General features: G+C 41.8%; 1 protein-coding gene across 1 annotated transcript in view; it reads left to right on the top strand.

The window, feature by feature from the left end:
- The window catches only part of STXBP5L (syntaxin binding protein 5L), a 1275950-nt gene that overhangs the window by 223906 nt on the left and 1025479 nt on the right, over positions 1–26565 (top strand). The window contains exon 3 of the mRNA XM_053705139.1: positions 21665–21746. Coding sequence (XP_053561114.1) covers positions 21665–21746 — 82 coding nt within the window. The remainder of the gene's footprint in view (positions 1–21664; positions 21747–26565) is intronic.

Consider the following 26565-nt stretch of genomic DNA (forward strand, 5'->3'; position numbering starts at 1 on the left):
CTAAACACCCCTAACCTTACACTTATTAACCCCTAATCTGCCGTCCCCGCTATCTCTGACACCTGCATTATATTTTTAACCCCTAATCTGCCGCTCCGTACACCGCCTCAACCTACATTATAGCTATGTACCTCTAATCTGCTGCCCCTAACATCACCGACCCCTATATTATATTTATTACCCCCTAATCTGCCCCCCACTAACGTCGCCGCTACCTACCTACACTTCTTAACCCATAATCTGCCGACCGGACCTCGCCGCCACTATAATAAATGTATTAACCCCTAAACTGCCTCACTCCCGCCTCAAAAACCCTATAATAAATATTATTAACCCCTAATCTGCCCTCCCTAACATCTATGACACCTAACTTCAAGTATTAACCCCTAATCTGCTGACCGGACCTTGCTGCTACTCTAATAAATGTATTAACCCCTAAAGCTAAGTCTAACCCTAACACCCCCTAAGTTAAATATAATTTTTATCTAACAAAATAAATTAACTCTTATTAAATAAATTAAACCTATTTAAAGCTAAATACTTACCTGTAAAATAAACCCTAATATAGCTACAATATAATGAATAATTATATTGTAGCTATTTTAGGATTTATATTTATTTTACAGGCAACTTTATATTTATTTTAACTAAGTACAATAGCTATTAAAGAGTTAATAACTATTTAATAGCTACCTAGTTAAAATAATTACACAATTACCTGTAAAATAAATCCTAACCTAAGTTACAATTAAACCTAACACTACACTATCAATAAATTAATTAAATAAACTACCTACAATTATCTACAATTAAACCTAACACTACACTATCAATAAATTAATTAAATACAATACCTACAAATAAATACAATTAAATAAACTAACTAAAGTACAAAAAATAAAAAATAACTAAGTTACAAAAAATAAAAAAATATTTACAAACATTAGAAAAATATTACAACAATTTTAAACTAATTACACCTACTCTAAGCCCCCTAATAAAATAACAAAGACCCCCAAAATAAAAAAAATGCCCTACCCTATTCTAAATTACAAAAGTAAAAAAAAAGCGCCTTTTAATCTACCGCTAAAGGTTTATATATAGCCAGAGTCTGGGCTGTGCTAGACCTTACACAGCGGGCGTGCAGGAGTGACTGCGGATCAGATTTGAATACCGCAAGACAGTAGCTTATGATTTGAGTATAAACCTGCTCACTTAAAATCATAGGATATACGTGCAGGTACCTAGACTCAAGTGGTTTAAATGTCACTTTACTATTACCTAAAATTTAAATATTACAGCAGAATCGAAGGTGTTAATTAATAGTACTAACTTGTGACACTATTTAGATCACAACGATATATATAATTGAAGTGTATTTACTCTGAGAGCGGAAGCTAATATACCTCCGACTACAGAGGAGTGCCTTTATAGAGCTGTATCCCTAGCTACACAGACTTTATAATCAGTCAGTAATGGGTTTTGATGTTGAGACTGATATAGAATGTGAACAAATATTTACAACTAGATTTCAGTGACCTACATGTGGACTATTAACCCGTTATCCAGAAAAGGTGTTGAATAATAATTTATTCTCATTTCACTCTCACGGCTATATTTCAGCCCCTCATCCTACATAAATCTTTGTATGATATACTTTGGAAATAGACATAATAACTATTTTTGGCAAATAGCCTTATTCAGAACGCTCCACATATTGGAGCTGTGACTTTTTCACGTGAGCCATAGTTCCTATGAGTTACACTGTTACTATTTGATAGATATGAATAAATACACTACACTGTTTTATAGCTAGAGTCTATTGACTTAAACTCTGGGTGGTATTATATTTATTTTACCCAGCTAATTACATTAGCTCGATACTACCTATTATACCTATAGTGACTACTGTTCAGGGGTTCACGCCGATAGGCGGTAAGGCATATTCTGGCTTGATATATACTATCACGGAGTATTTAAAGAAGTATTACGTCTAAATATTGGTTCTAACTTTTCATAGCTATTACAAGGGTTTACGGATAGGGCATCATGCGATACAATATTTACTTGTAATCCCTAATATGTATATCACAATTTCATATATGGAGTGCTGAATACAACACTTCGATCTGAGTGAATCAAGACCAGAGCACCTCATATTGTAGTCGTATAAACACCATTGACTACGGTCACTTTGAATACTTATTTATCAAGTCAGAGGATCGTATAATGTTTAATTAGCCAGCAATATACACTAATACCGTATATCAGGGCAACCGGCCATTTATTTGTTAACATCTGAACTCTTTACCCGTATTCATGAGACTGATACTCTGGTAGCTCAATATATTTGACTGATATACTGCAGTTATCTACTATTTAACACGTAGATCCACAACTACAGACTAGTACCCTGAAGATTTATGTCACAATTTATTTAATACCCATTGACAATATTTGCTGTGCTATCACTGCGTTGGGGTTATCTTTCCCTTTATTAACGTTGTGTGTGTTAGTTACAATAATTAGAATACTATGGATTATTTCCATTTAGATCACTATTATAATATGGTGATATTGAGGCCAAATCTTAATATTAGTGATCTAATTAATCTAGTACACTCCATTAATCTACCGGAGCATCTTTTATCTTGTATGTCATTTAACCAACAATTTTGTTTTTTTAAATTGTATTAATAAAAGTTATATTTTATTTATCCTGTTAGTGTTAATCCCACCACTTAGTCAGGGCCCAGAGTGCTCTTATTGCATACTTTTGGAATATGGTTGTTCTCTTATAACCATTTTTCCTTTGTGGTTGTGAGCTATTAAATAGTTATTAACTATTTAATAGCTATTGTACCTAGTTAAAATAATTACAAAGTTGCCTGTAAAATAAATATTAATCCTAAAATAGCTACAATATAATTATAATTTATATTGTAGCTATATTAGGGTTTATTTTACAGGTAAGTATTTAGCTTTAAATAGGATTAATTTAATTAATAAGAGTTAATTTATTTCGTTAGATTTAAATTATATTTAATTTCGGGGGGTGTTAGGGTTAGGGTTAGACTTAGCTTTAGGGGTTAATACATTTATTATAGTAGCGGCGAGGTCCGGTTGGCAGATTAGGTGTTAATACTTGAAGTTAGGTGTCGGCGATGTTAGGGAGGGCAGATTAGGGGTTAATAATATTTATTATAGGGTATTTGAGGCGGGATTGAGGCGGTTTAGGGGTTAATACATTTATTATAGTGGCGGCGAGATCCAGTCGGCAGATTAGGGGTTAATAAGTGTAGGTAAGGTATCGGCGACATTGGGGGGGGGCAGATTAGGGGGTAATAAATATAATATAGGGGTCGGCGATGTTAGGGGCAGCAGATTAGGGGTACATAGGGATTATGTAGGTTGCAGCGGTGTGCGTTCGGCAGATTAGGGGTTTAATTTTTTTATTAGAGTTGCGGCGATGTGGGGGGACCTCGGTTTAGGGGTACATAGGTAGTTTATGGGTGTTAGTGTACTTTAGAGCACAGTAGTTAAGAGCTTTATGAACCGGCGTTAGCCCAGAAAGCTCTTAACTCCTGACTTTTTTCTGCGGCTGGAGTTTTGTTGTTAGAGTTCTAACGCTCACTTCAGCCAAGACTCTAAATACCAGCGTTAGAAAGATCCCATTGAAAAGATAGGATACGCAATTGACGTAAGGGGATCTGCGATATGGAAAAGTCGCGGCTGGAAAGTGAGCGTTAGACCCTTTCCTGACTGACTCTAAATACCAGCGGGCGGCCAAAACCAGCGTTAGGACCCCGTAACGCTGGTTTGGACGGCTAACACAGAACTCTAAATCTAGGCGATTATTTGCAGTAATGTGCCTCATGTAGTTTATGTACACTATTTAAACAAATCGCTAGAAGCTGTTTAGGTTCATTGCATGTTTAGGAGCACACATAATAATTTTATATAGGCAGAACTTTCTGTCTCTGTAGATATGCAAGACATAAAGGGGCAGATTACAAGTGGAGTTCGCTGGTGCCAATTTTCGGGTGCGCGATAAATAACCAGCCATTACAAGTGATCAGATCTCTGGTTAATTTTATAAATGTTCCCCAAATGCCCCCAAAATCGTGTCATATTTTATTAAAAAATAAAGGCCTAGATTTAGAGTTGGGCGGTAGCCGTCAAAACTAGCGTTAGAGGCTCCTAACGCTGGTTTTTACCGCCCTCTGGTATTTGGAGCCAGTCATTAAAGGGTCTAACGCTCACTTTCCAGCCGCGACTTTTCCATACCGCAGATCCCCTTACGTCAATTGCGTATCCTATCTTTTCAATGGAATCTTTCTAACGCTGGTATTTAGAGTCGTGGCTGAAGTGAGCGTTAGAAATCTAACGACAAAACTCCAGCCGCAGAAAAAAGTCAGGAGTTAAGAGCTTTCTGGGCTAACGCCGGTTTATAAAGCTCTTAACTACTGTGCTCTAAAGTACACTAACACCCATAAACTACCTATGTACCCCTAAACCGAGGTCCCCCCACATCGCCGCCACTATATTAATTTTTTTAACCCCTAATCTGCCGACCGCACGCCGCTGCCACCTACGTTATCCCTATGAACCCCTAATCTGCTGCCCCTAACACCGCCGACCCCTATATTATATTTATTAACCCCTAATATGCCGCCCCCAACGTCACCGCTACCTACCTACACTTATTAACCCCTAATCTGCCGACCGGACCGCGCCGCTATTATAATAAAGATATTAACCCCTAATCCGCCTCACTCCCGCCTCAATAACCCTATAATAAATAGTATTAACCCCTAATCTGCCCTCCCTAACATCGCCGACACCTAACTTCAAGTATTAACCCCTAATCTGCCGATCGGAGCTCACCGCTACTCTAATAAATTTTTTAACCCCTAAAGCTAATTCTAACCCTAACACCCCCCTAAGTTAAATATAATTTTATTCTAACGAAATAAATTAACTCTTATTAAATAACTTATTCCTATTTAAAGCTAAATACTTACCTCTAAAATAAACCCTAATATAGCTACAATATAAATTATAATTATATTGTAGCTATTTTAGGATTAATATTTATTTTACAGGCAACTTTGTATTTATTTTAACCAGGTACAATAGCTATTAAATAGTTAATAACCATTTAATAGCTACCTAGTTAAAATAATTACAAAATTACCTGTAAAATAAATCCTAACCTAAGTTACAATTAAACCTAACACTACACTATCAATAAATTCATTAAATAAACTACCTACAATTATCTACAATTAAACCTAACACTACACTATCAATAAATTAATTAAATACAATACCTACAAATAAAAACAATTAAATAAACTAACTAAAGTACAAAAAATAAAAAATAACTAAGTTACAAAAAATAAAAAAATATTTACAAACATTAGAAAAATATTACAACAATTTTAAACTAATTACACCTAAGCCCCCTAATAAAATAACAAAGACCCCCAAAATAAAAAAATGCCCTACCCTATTCTAAATTACAAAAGTTCAAAGCTCTTTTACCTTACCAGCCCTTAAAAGGGCCCTTTGCGGGGCATGCCCCAAAGAATTCAGCTCTTTTGCCTGTAAAAAAAAAACATACAATACCCCCCCCCCACATTACAACCCACCACCCACGTACCCCTAATCTAACCCAAACCCCCCTTAAATAAACCTAACACTAAGCCCCTGAAGATCTCCCTACCTTGTCTTCACCATGCCAGGTTCACCGATCGGTCCAGAAGAGGGTCCGAAGTCTTGATCCAAGCGCAAGCGGGGGGCTGAAGAGTGACGTCCATCCTCGGGCTGAAGTCTGGATCCAAGCGGCGGCTGAAGAAATCCATCATCGGGCTGAAGTCTTGATCCAAGCGGGCGCTGAAGAAGTCCATCATCGGGATGAAGTCTTCTATGAAGCAGCATCTTCAATCTTCTTTCTTCCGGAGCCATCATCTTCCAGCCGACGCGGAACATCCTCTTCTACCGAAGCCTACTCGCCGAATGACGGTTCCTTTAAATGACGTCATCCAAGATGGCGTCCGTCGAATTCCGATTGGCTGATAGGATTCTATCAGCCAATCGGAATTAAGGTAGGAATATATCAGCCAATCAGATTGAGCTCACATTCTATTGGCTGATCGGAACAGCCAATAGAATGCAAGCTCAATCTGATTGGCTGATCGGATCAGCCAATCGGATTGAACTTGAATCTGATTGGCTGATTCCATCAGCCAATCAGAATTTTCCTACCTTAATTCCGATTGGCTGATAGAATCCTATCAGCCAATCGGAATTCGACGGACGCCATCTTGGATGACGTCATTTAAAGGGACCGTCATTCGGCGAGTAGGCGTCGGTAGAAGAGGATGTTCCTGTCGGCAGATTAGGGGTTAATACTTGAAGTTAGGTGTCGGCAATGTTAGGGAGGGCAGATTAGGGGTTAATACTATTTATTATAGGGTTATTGAGGCGGGAGTGAGGCGGATTAGGGGTTAATACATTTATTATAGTAGCGCTCAGGTCCGGTCGGCAGATTAGGGGTTAATAAGTGTAGTTAGGTGGAGGCGACGTTGGGGGCGGCAGATTAGGGGTTAATAAATATAATATAGGGGTCGGCGATGTTAGGGCAGCAGATTAGGGGTACATAGGGATAATGTAGGTGGCGGGGGTGTACGGAGCGGCAGATTAGGGATTAAAAATAATATGCAGGGGTCAGTGATAGCGGGGGCGGCAGATTAGGGGTTAATAAGTGTAATGCTAGGGATGTTTAGACTCCGGGTACATGTTAGGGTGTTAGGTGCAGACGTAGGAAGTGTTTCCCCATAGGAAACAATGGGGCTGCGTTAGGAGCTGAACGCGGCTTTTTTGCAGGTGTTAGGTTTTTTTTTCAGCTCAAACAGCCCCATTGTTTTCTATGGAGGAATCGTGCACGAGCACGTTTTTGAAGCTGGCCGCGTCCGTAAGCACCGCTGGTATCTAGAGTTGCAGTGGAGTTAAATTATGCTCTAAGCTCCCTTTTTGGAGCCTAACGCACTGAAAACCCAGCCATTCTGTGAACTCTAAATACCAGCGGTATTTAAAAGGTGCGGGAGAAAAAAAGCACGCGTAGCTAACGCACCCCTTTGGCCGCCAAATTCTAAATCTAGCCGAAAGATAGCAGCATCTTTATTTTTTAATCAAAACACTGCAAAAAACAGTTTTTAGAGTTGGCAGTTTTTAGGTTGGCACTGAAACGTGCCTTTACATTGCGGACTATGGGAACTGTGTGTTCCCTATAAATATATATGTATATATTCATATATGTTTATAATTTGCTGCCATAGTTATGCTACCTACCCCCTTCACTGCTTTAGGTTCACAGCTGTCTCTGACAGACTAAATATGTGCATGTACAGTATACTACATCTGATGCTTATGTCATGCCGAAATTTAAGTGAGCTGTGAGTTGAGCTTTTCTTGATAGTGTCCATGGGCACAGCGATTCTTCCAGCCACAGGGTTGCAGAACATGCTCAAAACAGGTGAGGCTGAAGCTCTTTTTGTTGTTTGTCTTCAGGAAGTAATGTAATTGTATTGGTAGTGTCAGCATTTGGTGCTATGTTGTTTCTAGCGTTTTTGATCTCAATCACCCTCACCCTTTAGGAATGACCTCAGACTGTTTCCGGGATTAAGATTCAAGCCTATCCCCTTGCTGTGTTATCTGTGCTCTGCTTACTTTCTCTATACTGATTTATGGAACTGTTTATTTGACTATTCTTCTGGATCCTTCGAAGTGTTGCTGCTTAGTTCCTGATGGATTTTTGGTTCCTGACTCTAGTTTTTTTTAATCTGGCTACTGACTGATCTGTCTTCCAAGCTACTGATTTTTTTTAAACTTTTTATTTGACTTTTCTTCTGGAACCTGTATGTGTTGCCGTTTGGATAAAGGGACATTCAAGTCAAAATTTAAATGCACATAGATGAATTTATATCTTTAAACACAAACATATTTGCAATATACATGTATTAGCAAAAATGCTTATAGTTTTGTACTGCTGCCTGGCTACTGACTAATCTCTTGGTTCCTGACCTCATCTTGTCCCTTTTTTACAAATGCATACCATTATTTACACACCTGAATCCTACAAATAGCAAAGGTAACCTTTTACCCTTGTAATAATGTACAAACTTTGTCATTGTCATGTACATATGCCATTATAGGGGAAATTTTATTCCAGTTCAGGTAAAGAATTTGTAATTAAAAACTATCGGCTAGATTTAGAGTTTTGTCGGTAACGACCCGCGTAGCTAACGCTGGCTTTTTTCTGGCCGCACCTTTAAAATAACTCTGGTATTGAGAGTCCACAGAATGGCTGCGTTAGGCTCCAAAAAAGGAGCGTAGAGCATATTTAACGCTACTGCAACTCTCGATACCGCTTACGGACGCGGCCAGCCTCAAAAACGTGCTTGTGCACGATTCCCCCATAGGAAACAATGGGGCTGTTTGAGCTGAAAAAAAACCTAACACCTGCAAAAAAGCCACGTTCAGCTCCTAACGCAGCCCCATTGTTTGCTATGGGGAAACACTTCCTACGTCTGCACCTAACATCCTAACATGTACCCCGAGTCTAAACACCCCTAGCCTTACGCTTATTAAGCCCTAATCTGCCGCCCCCGCTATCGCTGACCCCTGCATATTATTATTAACCCCTAATCTGCCGCTCCGTAAACCGTCGCTACTTACATTATCCCTATGTACCCCTAATCTGCTGCCCCTAACACTGCCGACCCCTATATTATATTTATTAACCCCTAATCTGCCCCCCACAATGTTGCCTCCACCTGCCTACACTTATTAACCCCTAATCTGCCGACTGGACCGCACCGCTATTATTATAAAGTTATTAACCCCTAATCCGCCTCACTAACCCTATAATAAATAGTATTAACCCCTAATCTGCCCTCCCTAACATCGCCGACACCTAACTTCAATTATTAACCCCTAATCTGCCGAACTAATCTCGCCGCTATTCTAATAAATGTATTAACCCCTAAAGCTAAGTCTAACCCTAACACTAACACCCCCCTAAGTTAAATATAATTTAAATCTAACGAAATTAAATAACTCTTCTTAAATAAATTATTCCTATTTAAAGCTAAATACTTACCTGTAAAATAAATCCTAATATAGCTACAATATAAATTATAATTATATTATAGCTATTTTAGGATTAATATTTATTTTACAGGTAACTTTGTATTTATTTTAACCAGGTACAATAGCTATTAAATAGTTAAGAACTATTTAATAGCTAAAATAGTTAAAATAATTACAAATTTATCTGTAAAATAAATCCTAACCTAAGTTACTATTAAACCTAACACTACACTATCAATAAATAAATTAAATTAAATACCTATAATTATCTACAATTAAACCTAACACTACACTATCAATAAATAAATTAAATACAATTCCTACAAATAAATACAATGAAATAAACTAAATAAAGTACAAAAAATAAAAAAGAACTAAGTTACAAAAAATAAAAAAATATTTACAAACATTAGAAAAATATTACAATTTTAAGCTAATTACACCTACTCTAAGCCCCCTAATAAAATAACAAAGCCCCCCAAAATAAAAAAATGCCCTACCCTATTCTAAATTACAAAAGTTCAAAGCTCTTTTACCTTACCAGCCCTGAACAGGGCCCTTTGCGGGGCATGCCCCAAGAAGTTCAGCTCTTTTGCCTGTAAAAAAAAACATACAATACCCCCCCAACATTATAACCCACCACCCACATACCCCTAATCTAACCCAAACCCCCCTTAAATAAACCCAACACTAAGCCCCTGAAGATCTTCCTACCTTATCTTCACCATACCAGGTTCACCGATCGATCCAGAAGAGCTCCTCCGATGTCCTGATCCAAGCCCAAGCGGGGGGCTGAAGAGGTCCATGATCCGGCTGAAGTCTTCATCCAAGCGGGAAGATCTTCAGGGGCTTAGTGTTAGGTTTATTTAAGGGGGGTTTGGGTTAGATTAGGGGTATGTGGGTGGTGGGTTGTAATGTTTGGGGGGGGTATTGTATGGTTTTTTTTACAGGCAAAAGAGCTGAACTTCTTGGGGCATGCCCCGCAAAGGGCCCTGTTCAGGGCTGGTAAGGTAAAAGAGCTTTGAACTTTAGTAATTTAGAATAGGGTAGGGCATTTTTTTATTTTGGGGGGCTTTGTTATTTTATTAGGGGGCTTAGAGTAGGTGTAATTAGTTTAAAATTGTTGTAATATTTTTCTTATGTTTGTAAATATTTTTTTATTTTTTGTAACTTAGTTCTTTTTTATTTTTTGTACTTTAGTTAGTTTATTTCATTGTAGTTATTTGTAGGTATTGTATTTAATTAATTTATTGATAGTGTAGTGTTAGGTTTAATTGTAACTTAGGTTAGGATTTATTTTATAGGTAATTTTGTAATTATTTTAACTATTTTAGCTATTAAATAGTTCTTAACTATTTAATAGCTATTGTACCTGGTTAAAATAAATACAGAGTTACCTGTAAAATAAATATTAATCCTAAAATAGCTATAATATAATTATAATTTATATTGTAACTATATTTTGATTTATTTTACAGGTAAGTATTTAGCTTTAAATAGGAATCATTTATTTAAGAAGAGTTAATTTCGTTAGATTTAAATTATATTTAATTTAGGGGGGTGTTAGTGTTAGGGTTAGACTTAGCTTTAGGGGTAATACATTTATTAGAATAGCAGTGAGCTCCGGTCGGCAGATTAGGGGTCAATGTTTGAAGTTAGGTGTCGACGATGTTAGGGAGGGCAGATTAGGGGTTAATACTATTTATTATAGGGTTAGTGAGGCGGATTAGGGGTTAATAACTTTATTATAATAGCGGTGCGGTCCGGTCGGCAGATTAGGGGTTAATAAGTGTAGGCAGGTGGAGGCGACGTTGAGGGCGGCAGATTAGGGGTTAATAAATATAATATAGGGGTCGGCGGTGTTAGGGGCAGCAGATTAGGGGTACATAGCTATAATGTAGGTGGCGGCGCTTTGCGGTCGGCAGATTAGGGGTTAATTATTGTAGGTAGCTGGCGGCGACGTTGTGGGGGGCAGGTTAGGGGTTAATAAATATAATACAGGGGTCGGCGGTGTTAGGGGCAGCAGATTAGGGGTACATAAGTATAACGTAGGTGGCGGTCGGCAGATTAGGGGTTAAAAAAATGTAATCGAGTGGCGGCGATGTGGGGGGACCTTGGTTTAGGGGTACATAGGTAGTTTATGGGTGTTAGTGTACTTTAGAGCACAGTAGTTAAGAGCTTTATGAACTGGCGTTAGCCCAGAAAGCTCTTAACTACTGACTTTTTTTCTGCGGCTGGAGTTTTGTCGTTAGATTTCTAACGCTCACTTCAGACACGACTCTAAATACCGGAGTTAGGAAGATCCCATTGAAAAGATAGGATACGCAAATGACGTAAGGGGATCTGCGGTATGGAAAAGTCGCGGCTGAAAAGTGAGCGTTAGACCCTTTTTTGAGTGACTCCAAATACCGGCGGTAGCCTAAAACCAGCGTTAGGAGCCTCTAACGCTGGTTTTCACGGCTACCGCCAAACTCCAAATCTAGGCCTATATGAATTGTTAATGAAAAAGTTTAATTATTTGCTTACATATAAATTATGTAAATAGCAGTATACAGGTAGTACTACTCAACCTTTAAAAAGTAGTATATTGGAACATTTATGAGATATTGAAGTTCTGTGGATTTACAAATTTTCAGTTTCAAGCAATAGATCAGATATTTAGACATCCAGAAGGGGGGAATAGGGAGTGTATACTAGATCAAAGGGAGGTGTTTTGGATTTTTACCTTACAAATTTGGGGCGTGATCACATATGTTGCATATTTTTTAGCGCAACTCTGCACATAGAGTTTCGTAATGATCTGCTTTTCAGTGTGATATAAACTGACATTGTTCTGTCCTTTTTGTTCTAGCCAACTTCTTCCAAATTTGGATGTGGTTAAAGCATTAAACTTTTTTTTCTTCATGCTACCAAGGATTTTTGTCAGTCACCTTACATGTTTGTTCTGTTTTCTGGCAAGCGAAAGGGCCAGAAGGCCATTGCTGTTTCTTTGTTTTTCTGTTTCAGAAGTCTTATTTGTATAGCTTACTTAAATATGGGCCAGCACTTGCGGTGTCTACACCTTGGGCCTTCAAGAATGAAGCTTCAGTTGAGAAGATCTGCAAGACTGCTTTCTTGTCTTCTTTATATGCTTTCACAAAGTTTTATCAGTTTGATGTTTTTGCCTCAGCTGAGGCTGCTTTTGGGAGAAAGTTTTTTCAAGCGGTTATACTTAGCACCTTGGGACTGCCTTACCTTTCAGTCCACCCTCTATTCTTTGTGGAATCCACAGCTTGGGTATTGGTTTCCCATTTGTAACAATAGGAATTCGTGGACTCTCACTACCATAAGAAAGAAAATATAATTTATTTCCTTTCATAAGGCAGAGAGAGTCAACGACTTTGGTCCTTACTGTTGGGAAATACAACACCTTGCCACCATGAGGAGGCAAAGAGACCCCAGTCAAAGGCTTAAATGTCCCTCCTATTTCCCCTATCCCCCAGTCATTCTTTGACTTTTGTCACTATAGGAGGTCTCAGAGGTGTCAGAAGATTTGGATAGTCCTGTAATGGGTATGTTCCTTCAATGAAAGGACTGGAGTTTTATGTAGTAATTTCAACCTCTCAGAGTCTGGAGATGCAGGGAAAGTTTTCTGCGAACCCATCCAGACTGCCGACTAACAGCTCCCGGGCAATCAGTGTTGACGAGTTTCACTGCTTGCTGTTACACACTCAAGTCCATGTCAGAGGCGTCACTGCAAGACTGTCACACTTGAGAGGCTGTGCCTGTTCCACAGCATGGATCCTGGAGGTAAGATCGTTTTATACATACATTGCTATACAGGGTCACAGTGTGGCTCCTTTATGCCTCAATAGGATCAAGGGTTAATATCTCCTTCAGCAAAATTTGAAAAGCAAGGGGTTAATTATAACTGCTTTTATGTGAGGTTTTTTTTTGGGCTCATAGACTGTGAAACCTGTTTGTTCAAAGCTAAAAGCACATTTTCGTTTGGTGTGTTGCACAGCTCATAATAGCTTTGCACCATTTTCATAGCAGGGGAAGTCCTGTCCTACGCACTACGTGACTGGGTGTGGTCTTTTCATTTTCCTACAATCTTGCTGTGAACATTGCTCCTAGGAGAGAGTTTTCTCTGTTAGCTGTCTGGGTCTAGGAGGTGGTGAGTGCCCCAGCCATTGGAATTATAAAGGTGCCGTTTTTTTTGAATAAAGTGTTTACTTTTGGACTCTGATTTCCATCTAAAAGGGAGGAGAGTCCACTGCTTCATTCATTACTTTTGGGAAATAAGAACCTGGCCACCAGGAGGAGGCAAAGACACCCCAGCCAAAGGCTTAAATACCTCTCCCACTCCCCTCATCCCCCAGTCATTCTTTGCATTTCGTCACAGGAGGATGGCAGAGAAGTGCCGAAGATTCTGAGTAGTCTCTTTATGGAGGGTAGTACTCTTCAGAATGGGACTGGAGTTTTAAGTAGTCCGGTCAGCCTCTCAGTGAGATCCTGGATGAAGAGTCCGGAGATGCAGGGAGAGTCTTTATGCAAAACCATCCCGACTCATATTAACAGCTCCACAAGCAATCAGCGTAGACGAGTTTCGCTGCCTGCTTTCTGCACTCAAGTCCATGTTAGGAGCGATGCTTTTACCTGTCACACTTGAAGGGCCGTAGTTGCACGGCCGCTTTTGGCGCGCTTTCTCCTTAGTGCAGGGGCGGTCCTGCGAGGCATCAGCGGCATAGGAGACAAAGCGGTTTATGTAGTCCGTGTCATAGAAGGTGGTGAATGCCCCGGCCATTGGAGTATAAAGGTAACTGTTTTTTTAAGCTAGTCTAGTCCATAATAAAAGCACAAGCTATGGAGGACTCTGACACGTTAGAGGGTACTCTCTCTTTAGCAAAGTCTCATTCCTGTGTTTATTGTGAGGAGGTTCTTGTAGATCAGCCTTCTCAACTATGTTCCACATGCCTTGATAAAGTTGCGACGTCGAAAACTAAAAGGATGTCCAGTACTACTGAGCCATCCACCTCTGAGGGCTCCCTGTCCCGGGAGGTGCCTTCCCTGCTTTCATCTTAGAGTGCACATGCAGTGCCCCATGGTCCACGGGAGAGATTTGTTGGCCATCAGATTTTGTGGATCAACTAAAAACGGCGGTATCGAAAGTGATCCATGCTTTTCCACGTTCTACTAAGCGCAAGCGTAGGGCGTATCATGGCGGCCCAGCCCAGAGGTTGTCTTTGCCTATAGAAATATCAGAGGCATTATACAATGACGAGGCCCACTCTAACTCTTCGTAGGTCGGAGTTTATGTCCTCTCATCCTCCGGCTGCGGAGGAGCCTGATTTTAGGTTTAGGATGGACAATTTGCTCTTTTTGCTGAAGCAAGTGCTTGCTATCCTGGAGGTTCCGGAGCCGAAGCTTCCGGAGCAACCTTCGATTCCTAAGCTTGATAAGGTATACGAGGACAGGGTGGTGCCTCAGACCTTCCCGGTTCCTGTTAAGATGGCTAATATTATTAAGAATGAATGGGAGTGATTAGGTTCTTCCTTTTCAAAACTGTTCCCGTTCTGGACTCTCAGCTCGAGCTGTGGGGGACTGTCCCTAAGGTGGATGGTGCCATCTTTACGCTTGCGAAGCGGACGACTATTCCTCTCATTTAAGGAGCCCATGGATAAAAAGTTGGAGAACATGTTTAGAAAAATGTTTCAACACACAGGGTTTGTTTTTCATTGGGCAGCGGCAGTTGCCGGAGCTGCAAGATATTGGTGTGAATCCCTGTGTGATATGGTCGAGGGGGAGACTTCCAATTCTTTCATTTCTGACTCCAATATGCAAATTATTCGCAATGGTTTCAGGATTCTCCATTTTAGCTCGCAGGGCTCTGTGGCTAAAGTCTTGGTCTGCGGACATGATCTCTAAGACGAGGCTGTTGTCCCTGCCTTTTCAAGGAAAGATTCTGTTTGGTCCAGGATTGGATTCGATCTTATCCACGGTTATGGGAGGCAAGGCTTTCCTACTGCAGGATAAGAAGGTGAAGCCTAAAGGATCTACTTTTCGTCCCTTTCGAGTGAACAAGGCCCAGCGCCAGCAGCCCACCGCGAAAGTGGATCAGTCCAAGGGAACTTGGAAGCCTGCTCAGTCTCGGCGGGCTGGAACAAGTCCAAGCAGAACAAGAAGCCCGCCGAGTCTAAATCGGCATTAAGGTGTCTGCCCCCGACCGGTCTTCGGACCAAGTAGGGGGCAGATTGTCTCTTCTCCGAAGCCTGGTTGCAGGACGTTCAGGACCCTTGAGTTCTGGTGTTTGTCGCCCAGGGTTACAGGATAAGGGTTCAGGTTCCATCCACCCAGGGGCCGATTCCTCCTGTCAAATCTGTATTCAAGACCGGAAAAGAGAGAGGCCTTTCTAGATTGTGTGAGGGATCTCGCCTCTCTAGGTGTTATCGTACCAGTACCCCGAGCAGAAAGGGGTCTAGGGTACTATTCAAATCTCTTTGTGGTTCCAAAGAAGGAGGGCACGTTCAGCCCGATTCTGGACCTAAAGTGTTTAAACAAGTTTCTAGCTGTCCCATCTTTTAAAATGGAAACTATCAGATCTATTCTGCCCCTAGTTCAAGAGGGACAGTTCATGACGACAATAGACTTGAAGGATGCATACCTTCATGTTCCAATTCACAGGGACCACTTCAACTTCCTAAGATTTGCGTTTCTGGACCAACACTTCCCTTTGGCCTGGCGACGGCCCCGAGAGTCTTCGCGAAGGATCTGGGGGCAGTGGCGTCACTAGGGGGGGGGGGGGCGGGCCGCACCCGGGTGACACCCTCCAGGGGGTGACACCAAAAAAAAAAAAATTTTTTTTTTTTTTTTTTTTTTTTTTAATTTTTATTGAAATTCAAAGAAATACAATGTTGAGATGCATAGATTATTTTATTAGAGGCTGGCATTTGTGAACATTAGTGGGACTGGGGAAGTTGTAGACACACAATTTTTTTGCCCCTTGAGCCAGTGCTTTAATTTCAACAAATAGTTTTCCCGGCTGCTTTTGCTTGTTTGTATTTGCTCCTCCCCTGCCCAATTTCACTATGAATGTTGTGGGTGTGCCGTGGGGCTTGCAAAGTTGCGCTGCTAGCCTAAACCTGCCTGCCTATCTGTGCTCACTGCTCAGTGACATGCGGCCCAGGGCTGTGCACTGACAGACTTGGAACAGAGTCAGAGAGCAGAATTTTCATAGTTTGCGTGCCTAAACCTTTTCTTCAGTGATTTATTTTAGAGTGCTCTGTTTATCTTTCATTTGATGTTCTGCTGAGCCAGGGAGCAGCTCTAGGCATGAGCTTCCTAATTAATGCAGTGCAGTTTACATATTTTGTATGTGTGTGTCTCAGTGTTTTTGTGTGTGTGTTTTTGTGTGTGTGTCTGAGTGTGTTTCCGAGTGTTTGTGTGTGCATCTGAGTATGTGTTTAAGTGTGTCTGAGTGCTTGTATGTGTGTTTGCCTGTGTTTTTGTGTGTGTCTGCTTTCTGGGGGGGTGACACCATGACTTACCGCACCGGGTGACACCAACCCTAGTGACGCCACTGTCTGGGGGCGCTTCTTGCAGTGGCCAGATCCAGGGGCATTGCTGTGGCTCCCTATTTGGATGACATCCTAGACCAGGCACCGTCGTTCAGCCTTGCAGAGGATCATTAGAGGGCTCTTTTTTTATTACTCCAATCTCACGGTTGGAAGATCCACTCAGGAAAGAGTTCCCTGGTTCCCAGCAACAGGGTGGAGTTCCTGGGCATGATAATAGACTCTATGTCCATGAAAATATTTCTCACAGATCAACGACGCAGGAAGATAGCGTCCACCTGTCTTGCCCTTCAGTCTTACTCAAGCCCTTCGGTCGGTGGCTCAGTGTATGGAGATGATCGGGATCATGGTTTCCAGCATAGATATCATCCCTTTCGCCAGGTTCCATCTCAGACCTCTTCAATTGTGCATGTTGAGACAGTGGAACGGCAATCCTATCACAGCGGATATCCATGAATGCTCGGACCAGGGACTCCCTCTCTTGGTGCATCCGTCCGGAGCACCTGTCCCTGGGGACATCCTTCCTGAGACTGTCCTTGGAGATTGTGACCACGGACGTGAGTCTGGCAGGAATGGGAGCTGTTTGGGGTGCCAGATTGGCACAAGGAAAATGGACCCGGGAGGAGTCTCTCCTTCCGATTTAAATATTCTGCAACTCAGAACAATGCTCTGAAGGCATGGCCTCCTCTGGGGTCGTTCAGCTTCATCAGATTCCAGACCGACAACATTACCTCGGTGGCTTACATCAACCATCTGGGGGGAACGAGGAGCTCCCTAGCAGTCTTACTCAAGCCCTTCGGTCGGTGGCTCAGTGTATGGAGATGATCGGGATCATGGTTTCCAGCATAGATATCATCCCTTTCGCCAGGTTCCATCTCAGACCTCTTCAATTGTGCATGTTGAGACAGTGGAACGGCAATCCTATCACAGCGGATATCCATGAATGCTCGGACCAGGGACTCCCTCTCTTGGTGCATCCGTCCGGAGCACCTGTCCCTGGGGACATCCTTCCTGAGACTGTCCTTGGAGATTGTGACCACGGACGTGAGTCTGGCAGGAATGGGAGCTGTTTGGGGTGCCAGATTGGCACAAGGAAAATGGACCCGGGAGGAGTCTCTCCTTCCGATTTAAATATTCTGCAACTCAGAACAATGCTCTGAAGGCATGGCCTCCTCTGGGGTCGTTCAGCTTCATCAGATTCCAGACCGACAACATTACCTCGGTGGCTTACATCAACCATCTGGGGGGAACGAGGAGCTCCCTAGCAACAAGGGAGATGTCTTGGATTTTGAAATGGGCGGAGTCCCACAGCTGCTCACTCTTAGCGATTCACATTCCAGGTGTGGACAACTGGGAAGCAGGCAATCCTTTCATCCGGGGAATGGTCTCTTCACCCCAAAGGGTTTGTGGAGATTTGTCTCAGATTGGGAACGCCGGAGATAAATCTCATGGTGTCCAGACTCAATTGCAAGCTACCCCGATACGGGTCAAGGTTGAGGGATCCCCTGGCAGAGCTGATAGATGCCTTAGCGGTGCCTTGGGGATTCAGCCTAGCTTACATTTTTCCACTGTTACCACTTCTACCTTGCGTAGTGGCACGCATCAAGCAGGAGCGAGCTTCGGCCATCCTGATTGCTCCTTCGTGGCCGCGGAGGACGTGGTTAGTGGATCTGGTGGTGGTATCATCCTCTCTGCCATGGAGGTTACCCTGTCGCAGGGATCTGCTGGAACAGGGTCCCTTTCAACATCAAAATCTCGTTTCTCCGAGACGAGATTGAACTCTTAGTCTTAGCCAAGAGAGGTTTTTCTGAAAGTGTGATTGACACTCTAGTTCGGGCAAGAAAGCCAGTCACTCATCGCATCTACCATAAAGTGTGGAGGACTTACTTGTCCTGGTGTGAGAAACACTTGGCATAAGGTGAAGGTATCCAGGTTTCTGTCCTTTCTCCAAGAAGGTTTGGAGATGGGTCTTGCCACCAGTTCCTTGAAGACAGATTTCGGCTTGACAGATTTCGGCTTGACAGATTTCGGCTTTATCAGTCTTGTTGCACAGGAGACTCGCTGAACATCCTGACAGTCCATCTTTGTTTCAGGCTCTGTCTAGAATCAGACCTGTCTTTAGGTAGTCTGCTCCCCCATGGAGCTTAAACTTAGTCCTTAAGGTATTGCAGAGGGTTCAGTTTGAGCCTATGCATTCTATCGACATTAAGATTCTGTCTTGGAAGTTTCTCTTTCTGTTGGCCATTGCATAGGCACGCAGAGTATCTGAGCTGGCTGCCTTGCAATTCGAGCCACCTTATCTGATCTTTCATGCTGATAAGGCTGTTCTTTGCACCGGTTTGGGGTTTCTTCCCAAGGTGGTGTCTAACCGTAACATCAATCAGGAAATAATTGTTCCTTCTTTGTGTCCTAACCCTTCTTCTTCTAAGGAGAGAGGAAAGTTCTATCTTCAGTCTACATCTCTTTTTGTGGTGTATTCCGGGAAGCACAAGGGGCAGAGGGCCTCTTCTACTACTTTGTCTTTTTGGTTGAGGAGCTTGATTCGCTTGGCCTTTGAGACAGCGGGTCATAAGCCTCCTCAGAGGATCACAGCTTATTCAACTAGAGCTGTGGCTTCCTCTTGGGCCTTTAAGAATGAGGCCTCTATGGAGCAGATTTGTAAGGTGGCTACCTGCTCCTCCTTATACACTTTTACAAAGTTTTACAAATTTGACGTTTTTGCTTCTGCCAAAGCTGTTTTTGGGAGAAAGGTTTTACAGGCGGTGGTGCCCTTAGATTAGGGTCCGCCTTGTTACCCTCCCGGTTTCATTAAGTGTCCTCTAAAGCTTGGGTATATGTTTCCCAAAGGTAATGAATGAAGCCGTGACTCCTTTAGATGGGAAACATAAATTATGGTTACCTGATAATTTTATTTCCATCGTGGGGAGAAGAGTCCACGGCTCCCGCCTGTAACTCCAGTGGGCGGACCTAAATTTATTTTTTCTTCTGGCACCATTTATACCCTGATATTTCTCCTACTGTTCCTTGTTCCCTCTGCAGAATGACTGGGGGATGATTGGAGTGGGGGAGGTATTTAAACCTTTGGCTGAGGTGTGTTTGCCTCCTCCTGGCGTCCAGGTACTGTGTTCCCAAAAGTAATGAATGAAGCCGTGGACTCCCCTGCCCACTATGGAAATAAAATTATCAGGTAAGCATAATTTATGTTATTACATTAGAAGGTCCCGCTCCTTCTGTGCTGATTAATAATTCCTGTTTATATTGTTCCATTTGCTAAAGCACTACCCAAAAGTCTAAGAAAGGAGACAAGCCTACTAATACTCATAGCGCTATTAGCCCCTCTGAACCGTCTACCTCTCAGGAATCTGGATCCCGAGAGATTACTTCCCTTTCTACCCTACCCGCTTCACATGCAGTTCCCTGTGGCACAACTAATCTTCCATCTGGAGGGGGCTTTGTTCCTGCGGACTTTACTGCGCAGTTTCAGTCGGCGGTGTCTGCAGCCCTGAGTGCCTTACCTCGCTCTAACAAACGCAAGAGAAAGGTTAAACCTAGTTCTCTTGACTTAGTCTTCTAAATATATTTTGAATTTAGCTATTATGTCCCAGCTATCCGAGGATGAGTTAACCTCTCTAGCTTCAGAGGGTGAACTTTCTGAGTCTTCAGTTTCTAAACCTAATTCAGCGGAGGAACCCTCCTTAGATTTAAGATTGAGAATCTGCGTTTTTTATTAAAGGAGGTTCTGTCTACGCTATAGGTTCCAGAGACTACTCTCCCTGAGGAACCTAATATCCCTAAATTAGACAGGGTTTATGAAGGCAGGAAGGTCCCTCTTTTCCTATGCCAGTTAAGTTGGCAAATATTATTAGTAACAATGGGAAAGAATTAGAACTTCTTTGCCCCCCTCTTCTACTTTTAAAAAATGATTCCCTGTCCCTGACTCTCAATTAGACTCATGGGGTGGATGACTCTATTTCTATGCTGGCTAAGTGTACTACTATACCCCTGGAGGATAGTTCCTCTTTCAGAGAGCCTATAAATAAGAAAATGGAAACCTTTCTGAGGAAGATGTTTCAACATACAGGGTTTTTATTTCAACTGGCGGCAGCTTTAGCCGAGGTTGCTGGAGCAGCTACCTACTGGTGCAACACTCTATCGGAGCTCATTGAGGTAGAGACTCCCCTTGAGGATATTCAGGAGAGAAGGTTCTGAGAATTGCTAACGCCATCTGTGAGGCGAATATGCAGATTATTCACCTAAATGCAAAGGCTTCTGGCTTTGCGGTTGTAGCCCGCCGGACTCTCTGGTTGAAGTCTTGGTCTGCGGATATGACTTCTAAATCCAGACTCTTTTCTCTTCCATCTAAGGGGAAGATTTTATTTGGTCCAGGGCTGGACTCTATTATTTCTATGGTTACTGGAGGGAAGGGTGCCTTCCTACCGCAGGACAAGAAAATCAGCCTAAGGGACGGCAATTATCTAATTTTCATTCTGATAGATCTCAATTTCAGCAATCCTCATCCAACTCCCAGCAGCCCAAGGGTACTTGGAAGGCGGCTCAGTCCTGGAATAAATCCAAACGGACTAAGAAGCCTGCCGAGAACAAATCTGCATTTAGGGACTGCCCCCGATACGGGATCGGGTAGGGGCAGACTGTCTCTTTTTTTCAGGTGCTTTTTTTTTTTTTAGCTGTTTAGATGCGAGGGGGGGGGTGTCTGCTGTTCCTGTTTTCCCAGCCCCTTTCACCCCTTTCATATTTTTCTTTGTTACATTGCAGTTAAAGGAATATTGGTGTATACTGTCCCTTTAAGTCTGCAAATAAATCTCCAGTAGCTCTGCAATACAATGCATTTAATTCCTTTCATAATGTCTGTTTTAGTTAATTTCACAATGTAATAACCATCTAATTACATAACTGTTGATGATTTATCAGTGAACTCCTTAACTGTTGATTGTAAGATTGGGGCAACCTGGTGTTGATTGCCACTGCCAGCACGATGCTGATGCAGCTGTATTATATCTCCAGTTTCTTATGAATGAAGTAAGTGTTACTGATTAAAATAGCTTTTGTCATCATTTTCCTGATAAACACAATACAACAAAGACATATTTTGTTACTTTCCCTATGTTTGCAAATAATTAACTTGGCAATATGCATATAGACTGCAACCTTTTGAAAAAACATTTTTTATTTTTTTTTTAATTTGTAGAATTCTGTAACATTTCTCTAAAAAGCAACAGTGCAATTAAAAAAGCAACAATGTAATCATTAAAATGGTAGCATTTACTAGATTTCTATTGAAGGGATACTAAACCCAATTTTTTTTGTTCATGATTCAGATAGAGCATGCAATTTTAAGCAACTCCTATTATCAATTGTTCTTTGTTCTTTCAGTATCTTTATTTGAAAAAAGCAGGAATGTAAGGTTAGGAGCCGTCCCATTTTTGGTTCAGCACCTGGGTAGCGCTTGCTGATTGTACACCAGTAAGTGGGTAAGAATATTGACAGAACGATATCTCAAAAAAGGGATCCAGACTCATTTATCAAAGGCATTTGCAAGACATTTTATCCACTACAGTGTGATTTTAGGCATTTTTATAACGGTACATCAAACATCGTTTTGAACTCATTTTATATGGGAATAGTAATAATAGAACTCTAGTAAATGTTAAAATTTTAATGATTATTTCTTTTTTAAGACACGAGTCCGCGGATCATCTTAATTACTAATGGGATATTCACCTCCTGGTCAGCAGGAGGAGGCAAAGAGCACCACAGCAGAGCTGTTAAAAAGCTCCTCCCTTCCCTCCCACCCCAGTCATTCTCTTTGCCTATGTTAGTGATAGGAAGAGGTAAAGTGAGGTGTTAGTATAGATTCTTCAATCAAGAGTTTATTATTTTTTGAAGTAGTGCAATATGTGCTGCTTTGTTCTAGGGTGTAGCTGTAGTTCATATCAGTCTCTTCAGTAGAGCCTTGGTGGCTTTAGAGCAGTGGGAACTTGTGGGACATAATTCTCACTGCGCCTCCCATGTTTTCTTGCTGCCCTATATCCTCCAGTTTGAGGTAATCATTGACTCAGCATTTTATTCTCCTTAGGTCGATGTGAGGGAGAGGACCTCTCAAGCCTGAGAGCTGCCTTGCTGCCAGGCAGAAGTTAAGGTAAGTGCTACTTTAAATTTCTGGAGCACAAGGAGACTCGGAATAACAGTAAACACAAACTGAACATAAGGGGCTCTGTAGGGAAGGTAGCTCTTTATGTTGGGACATTTCAATCTTTCCTGAGGGGAAAGTATTTGGGCAGCCTTACTTGGCAGGCACTGGGGCTGGAGTAAAGCTGGTAAACAAACTTGTTACGTTATTGCTCTGGTGGTTTTACTATTCTCTATAATATTGCAAATACATTGAGGGAATAGAACGGCATAGGTTTATGCCCACGATGGGTGGTCCTTCCTGTTCTTGCGCGCCACTTTCATAGTGCTTCAGTTCTGAGAGGCTGAGGGAATAGTGCAACATCAGGAAGGATTTATCCGGTCTGTTCTAGAGTCACATGGTGAAAGTAATCATGCGTTGCTAGTGCAGAGACGGTATTTCCTTTTTTCAGCAGCGTATTGTTGTTTGGGACTTCAAACAAGGCAATACTAAAACGGATCGTCTGAAGAGAGGGGAAATTTAGCTGATGTTCAGTCAGGTAGGAGCACTTCAGCAGAGTGCTGAGGTGCAGAGGTTAATTTTTTGTTATTTAAAGCTGAGCGGTTTGCAGTAAAAAAGAAACCGTTATTAATTATAAAAAAACTTTACTGTCTCTTTAAATTCAAATTTGCAAATACTTTTAAAAATGTTTGTTTACTATTTGGCAAATTGTGAACAAGCATGGACCAAGGGGACTTGCAAGATGTCACCTGCTCCTTATGTTTTGACACCAACATGGAAACACCAATCCCTTTCTGTCCTTCATGTATTGAAAGGACTTTGAATTATAGGGATAAGATTTTTTCAGAGCCAGTCTCCTCTAAGGCAGTCCAAGAGTCTAATGATGAGGGTCAATATATGCCGCAGCTTTCTCCCAAAGCGTCCCAAATTTTACCGCCCTCACAAGCAGTGCCCTGCGCTTCAGCTATAGTCCCTTCTGGGATTTTGTTACAAGACATAGCTTCTCTCATGTCTTCTACTATTTCTGATGCTCTGTCTGCTTTTCCAATGTTGCAGGGAAAACTAAGAGGACAGCCAGATATTCAGTAAGCGAGGTTTCTGATGCAATTGTTGCAATTTCGGAGGAGGGTACCGCCGTAGCTTCTGAAGGGGAAATTTCAGATTCAGAGAGTCTATTACCTCTGACGGACTCGGCAGTGGTATCTTTCATATTTAAACTTGATCACCTTCGTCTGTTACTCAGGGAGGTTTTAGTTAGCTTGGACGACAGTGACTCCACAGTTGTGGTTGTCTCTCAGAAGTCTAGTAAACTGGACAGATATTTTTTTTTTTTTTTTTTTGTTAAATAAATTTTTATTGATGTAATTGGTACAGAACCACAAAACAGAACAGTTACATATGACATATTAGTCAACAAATACAATCAAACGTTCAAAGGTAATAATGGCATTCAAAGAAAATCGTTTTACACAGCTCAATGTTCTAGCTCAAAGGTTGGTCATACGTCAGTTGTGTATTTGGATTTTATAGGTGTTGTGTACTGGTCTGTCATAGGGAAAAATTTAGCTTCTTTTTTAGCATTGTGGGTATCATATGGCCATGGAAGCCATACATATTGAACCTGGCAGTTAGGGGGAGTAGAATGCAAGACTTACATAGTACGCGTGCTTGAGAGCAAAACAGATAGGGATAGATACCTGCCTCTCTTAGGAGGGGGGAGAAGAGTGCTGGGGAGGGAGTAGGGGCATCAGAAGGGGGAGAAAAAGGAGGGGGGGGGAGGGGAAGAGCAGTGAGGAGTACCTCCGGCCTGACATAGTGTGGCGCCTCTTCTAGGGAGGCAGATAAGACAGCCACTAGTGGGACATTAGAACTGATAAGGGAGGGAGCATCATGCTGTCGGCTTTAGATAGGTCTCCCATGGAACCCAGACTAGGGAAAAGACATCTGATTGATTCCTGGACAGATATTTTAAGGTTCCTTCCTACACAGATGTATTTCCAGTTCCTAAAAGAGCTACTGAAATCATTGCTAAGGAGTGGGAGAGACCGGTCATATCTTTTTCTCCCTCTCCTATTTTTAAGAAGATGTTTCCAATAGCCGATTCTGTTAAAGAGGCTTGGCAAACTGTCCCGAAGGTAGAAAGGGCTGTTTCCACCTTCTATTCTACTATTCCCATAGAGGATAGTTGTGCTTTCAAAGATCCTATGGATAAGAAGTTAGAGGCGTTAATCAAGAAGATTTATGTACACCAGGGTCTGCAGTGGCAACCGGCTGTGTGCATTGCCACCATCACTAGTGCGGCGGCATATTGGTTTGATGCACTGTCTGAGGCCCTCAGGAGAGAAACTTCTTTGGATGAGATCCAAGATAGGATAAAAGCTCTTAAACTAGCTAATGCCTTTATTTTGGACGCTTCCCTTCAAGTTTTCAAATTGGGAGCTAAGATCTCAAGCCTTATGGTTAAAACCTTGGTCTGCAGATGTGTCATCTAAGTCTAAACTTCTAGCTATTCCTTACAAGGGGAAGACCTTGTTTGGACCTGATCTGAAGGAGATTATCTCTGATATCACGGGAGGTAAGGGTCATCTTCACCCTCAAGATAAGAGAAATAAACAAAAAGGACGACAGAGTAATTTTCGTTCCTTTCGGAATTTCAAAGGAAATTCTTCCTCTTCCTCCTCTGAGCAGGAACAATCTAATCCTACATGGAGACCCAGCCAGTCTTGAAATAAAGGAAAACAATCCAAGAAGCCTGTTAGTGATTCCAAGACAGCATGAAGGGTATGCTCCCGATCCGGGACAGGATCTGGTAGGGGGCAGACTTTCCTTCTTCGTTCAAGCCTGGGTTCGGGATGTTCAGGATCCCTGGGCAATAGAAATAGTGTCTCAGGGATACAAACTGGAGTTCAAAGTTTTTCCTACCAGAGGCAGATTTCTACTTTCAAGATTATCTGCAGACCAGACAAAGAAAGAGGCGTTCTTACACTGCGTAGAAGACTACTCCGCCCTGGGAATGATTGTTCCTATTCCAATTCAGGGTCTGGGGTTTTATTCCAAGCTGTTTGTGGTTCCCAAAAAAGAAGGAACCTTCAGGCCAATTTTAGACCTCAAGAGTCTAAACAAATTTCTCAGAGTACTGTCCTTCAAGATGGAAACAATTTGTTCCATTGATCCAAGAGGGTCAATTTATGACAACGGTGGATTTAAAGGACTCGTATCTACATGTTCCCATTCACAGGGATCATCACAAGTTCTTAAGGTTTGCCTTTCTGGACATACACTTCCAGTTTGTGGCTCTTCCTTTCGGTCTTGCCACAGCCCCCAGAATCTTCACAAAGGTTCTGGGATCTCTGTTGGCGGTGCTTCGATCAAATGGCATTGCAGTGGCTCTTTATCTGGACGACATTCTAGTTCAGGCGCCATCCTTTCAACTAGCAAGATCCCACACTGACTTGGTGTTGTCCTTCCTTCGATCTCACGGGTGGAAGGTAAATTTAGAAAAGAGTTCCTTAGTTCCAAATACAAGGGTAACTTTCTTAGGAACCATAATGGACTCCCTGTCTATGAAGATTTTTCTGACAGAAGTCAGTAAATTAAAGATTATCGATACTTGTCTAGCCTTTCAGTCCACTCCTCGACCATCAGTGGCTCAGTACATGGAGTTAATCGGGCTGATGGTGGCGACAATGGACATCATCCCATTTACTC

The sequence above is a fragment of the Bombina bombina genome, chromosome 3, assembly GCF_027579735.1.
Source record: "Bombina bombina isolate aBomBom1 chromosome 3, aBomBom1.pri, whole genome shotgun sequence".
In the NCBI taxonomy this organism is placed as follows: domain Eukaryota; kingdom Metazoa; phylum Chordata; class Amphibia; order Anura; family Bombinatoridae; genus Bombina; species Bombina bombina.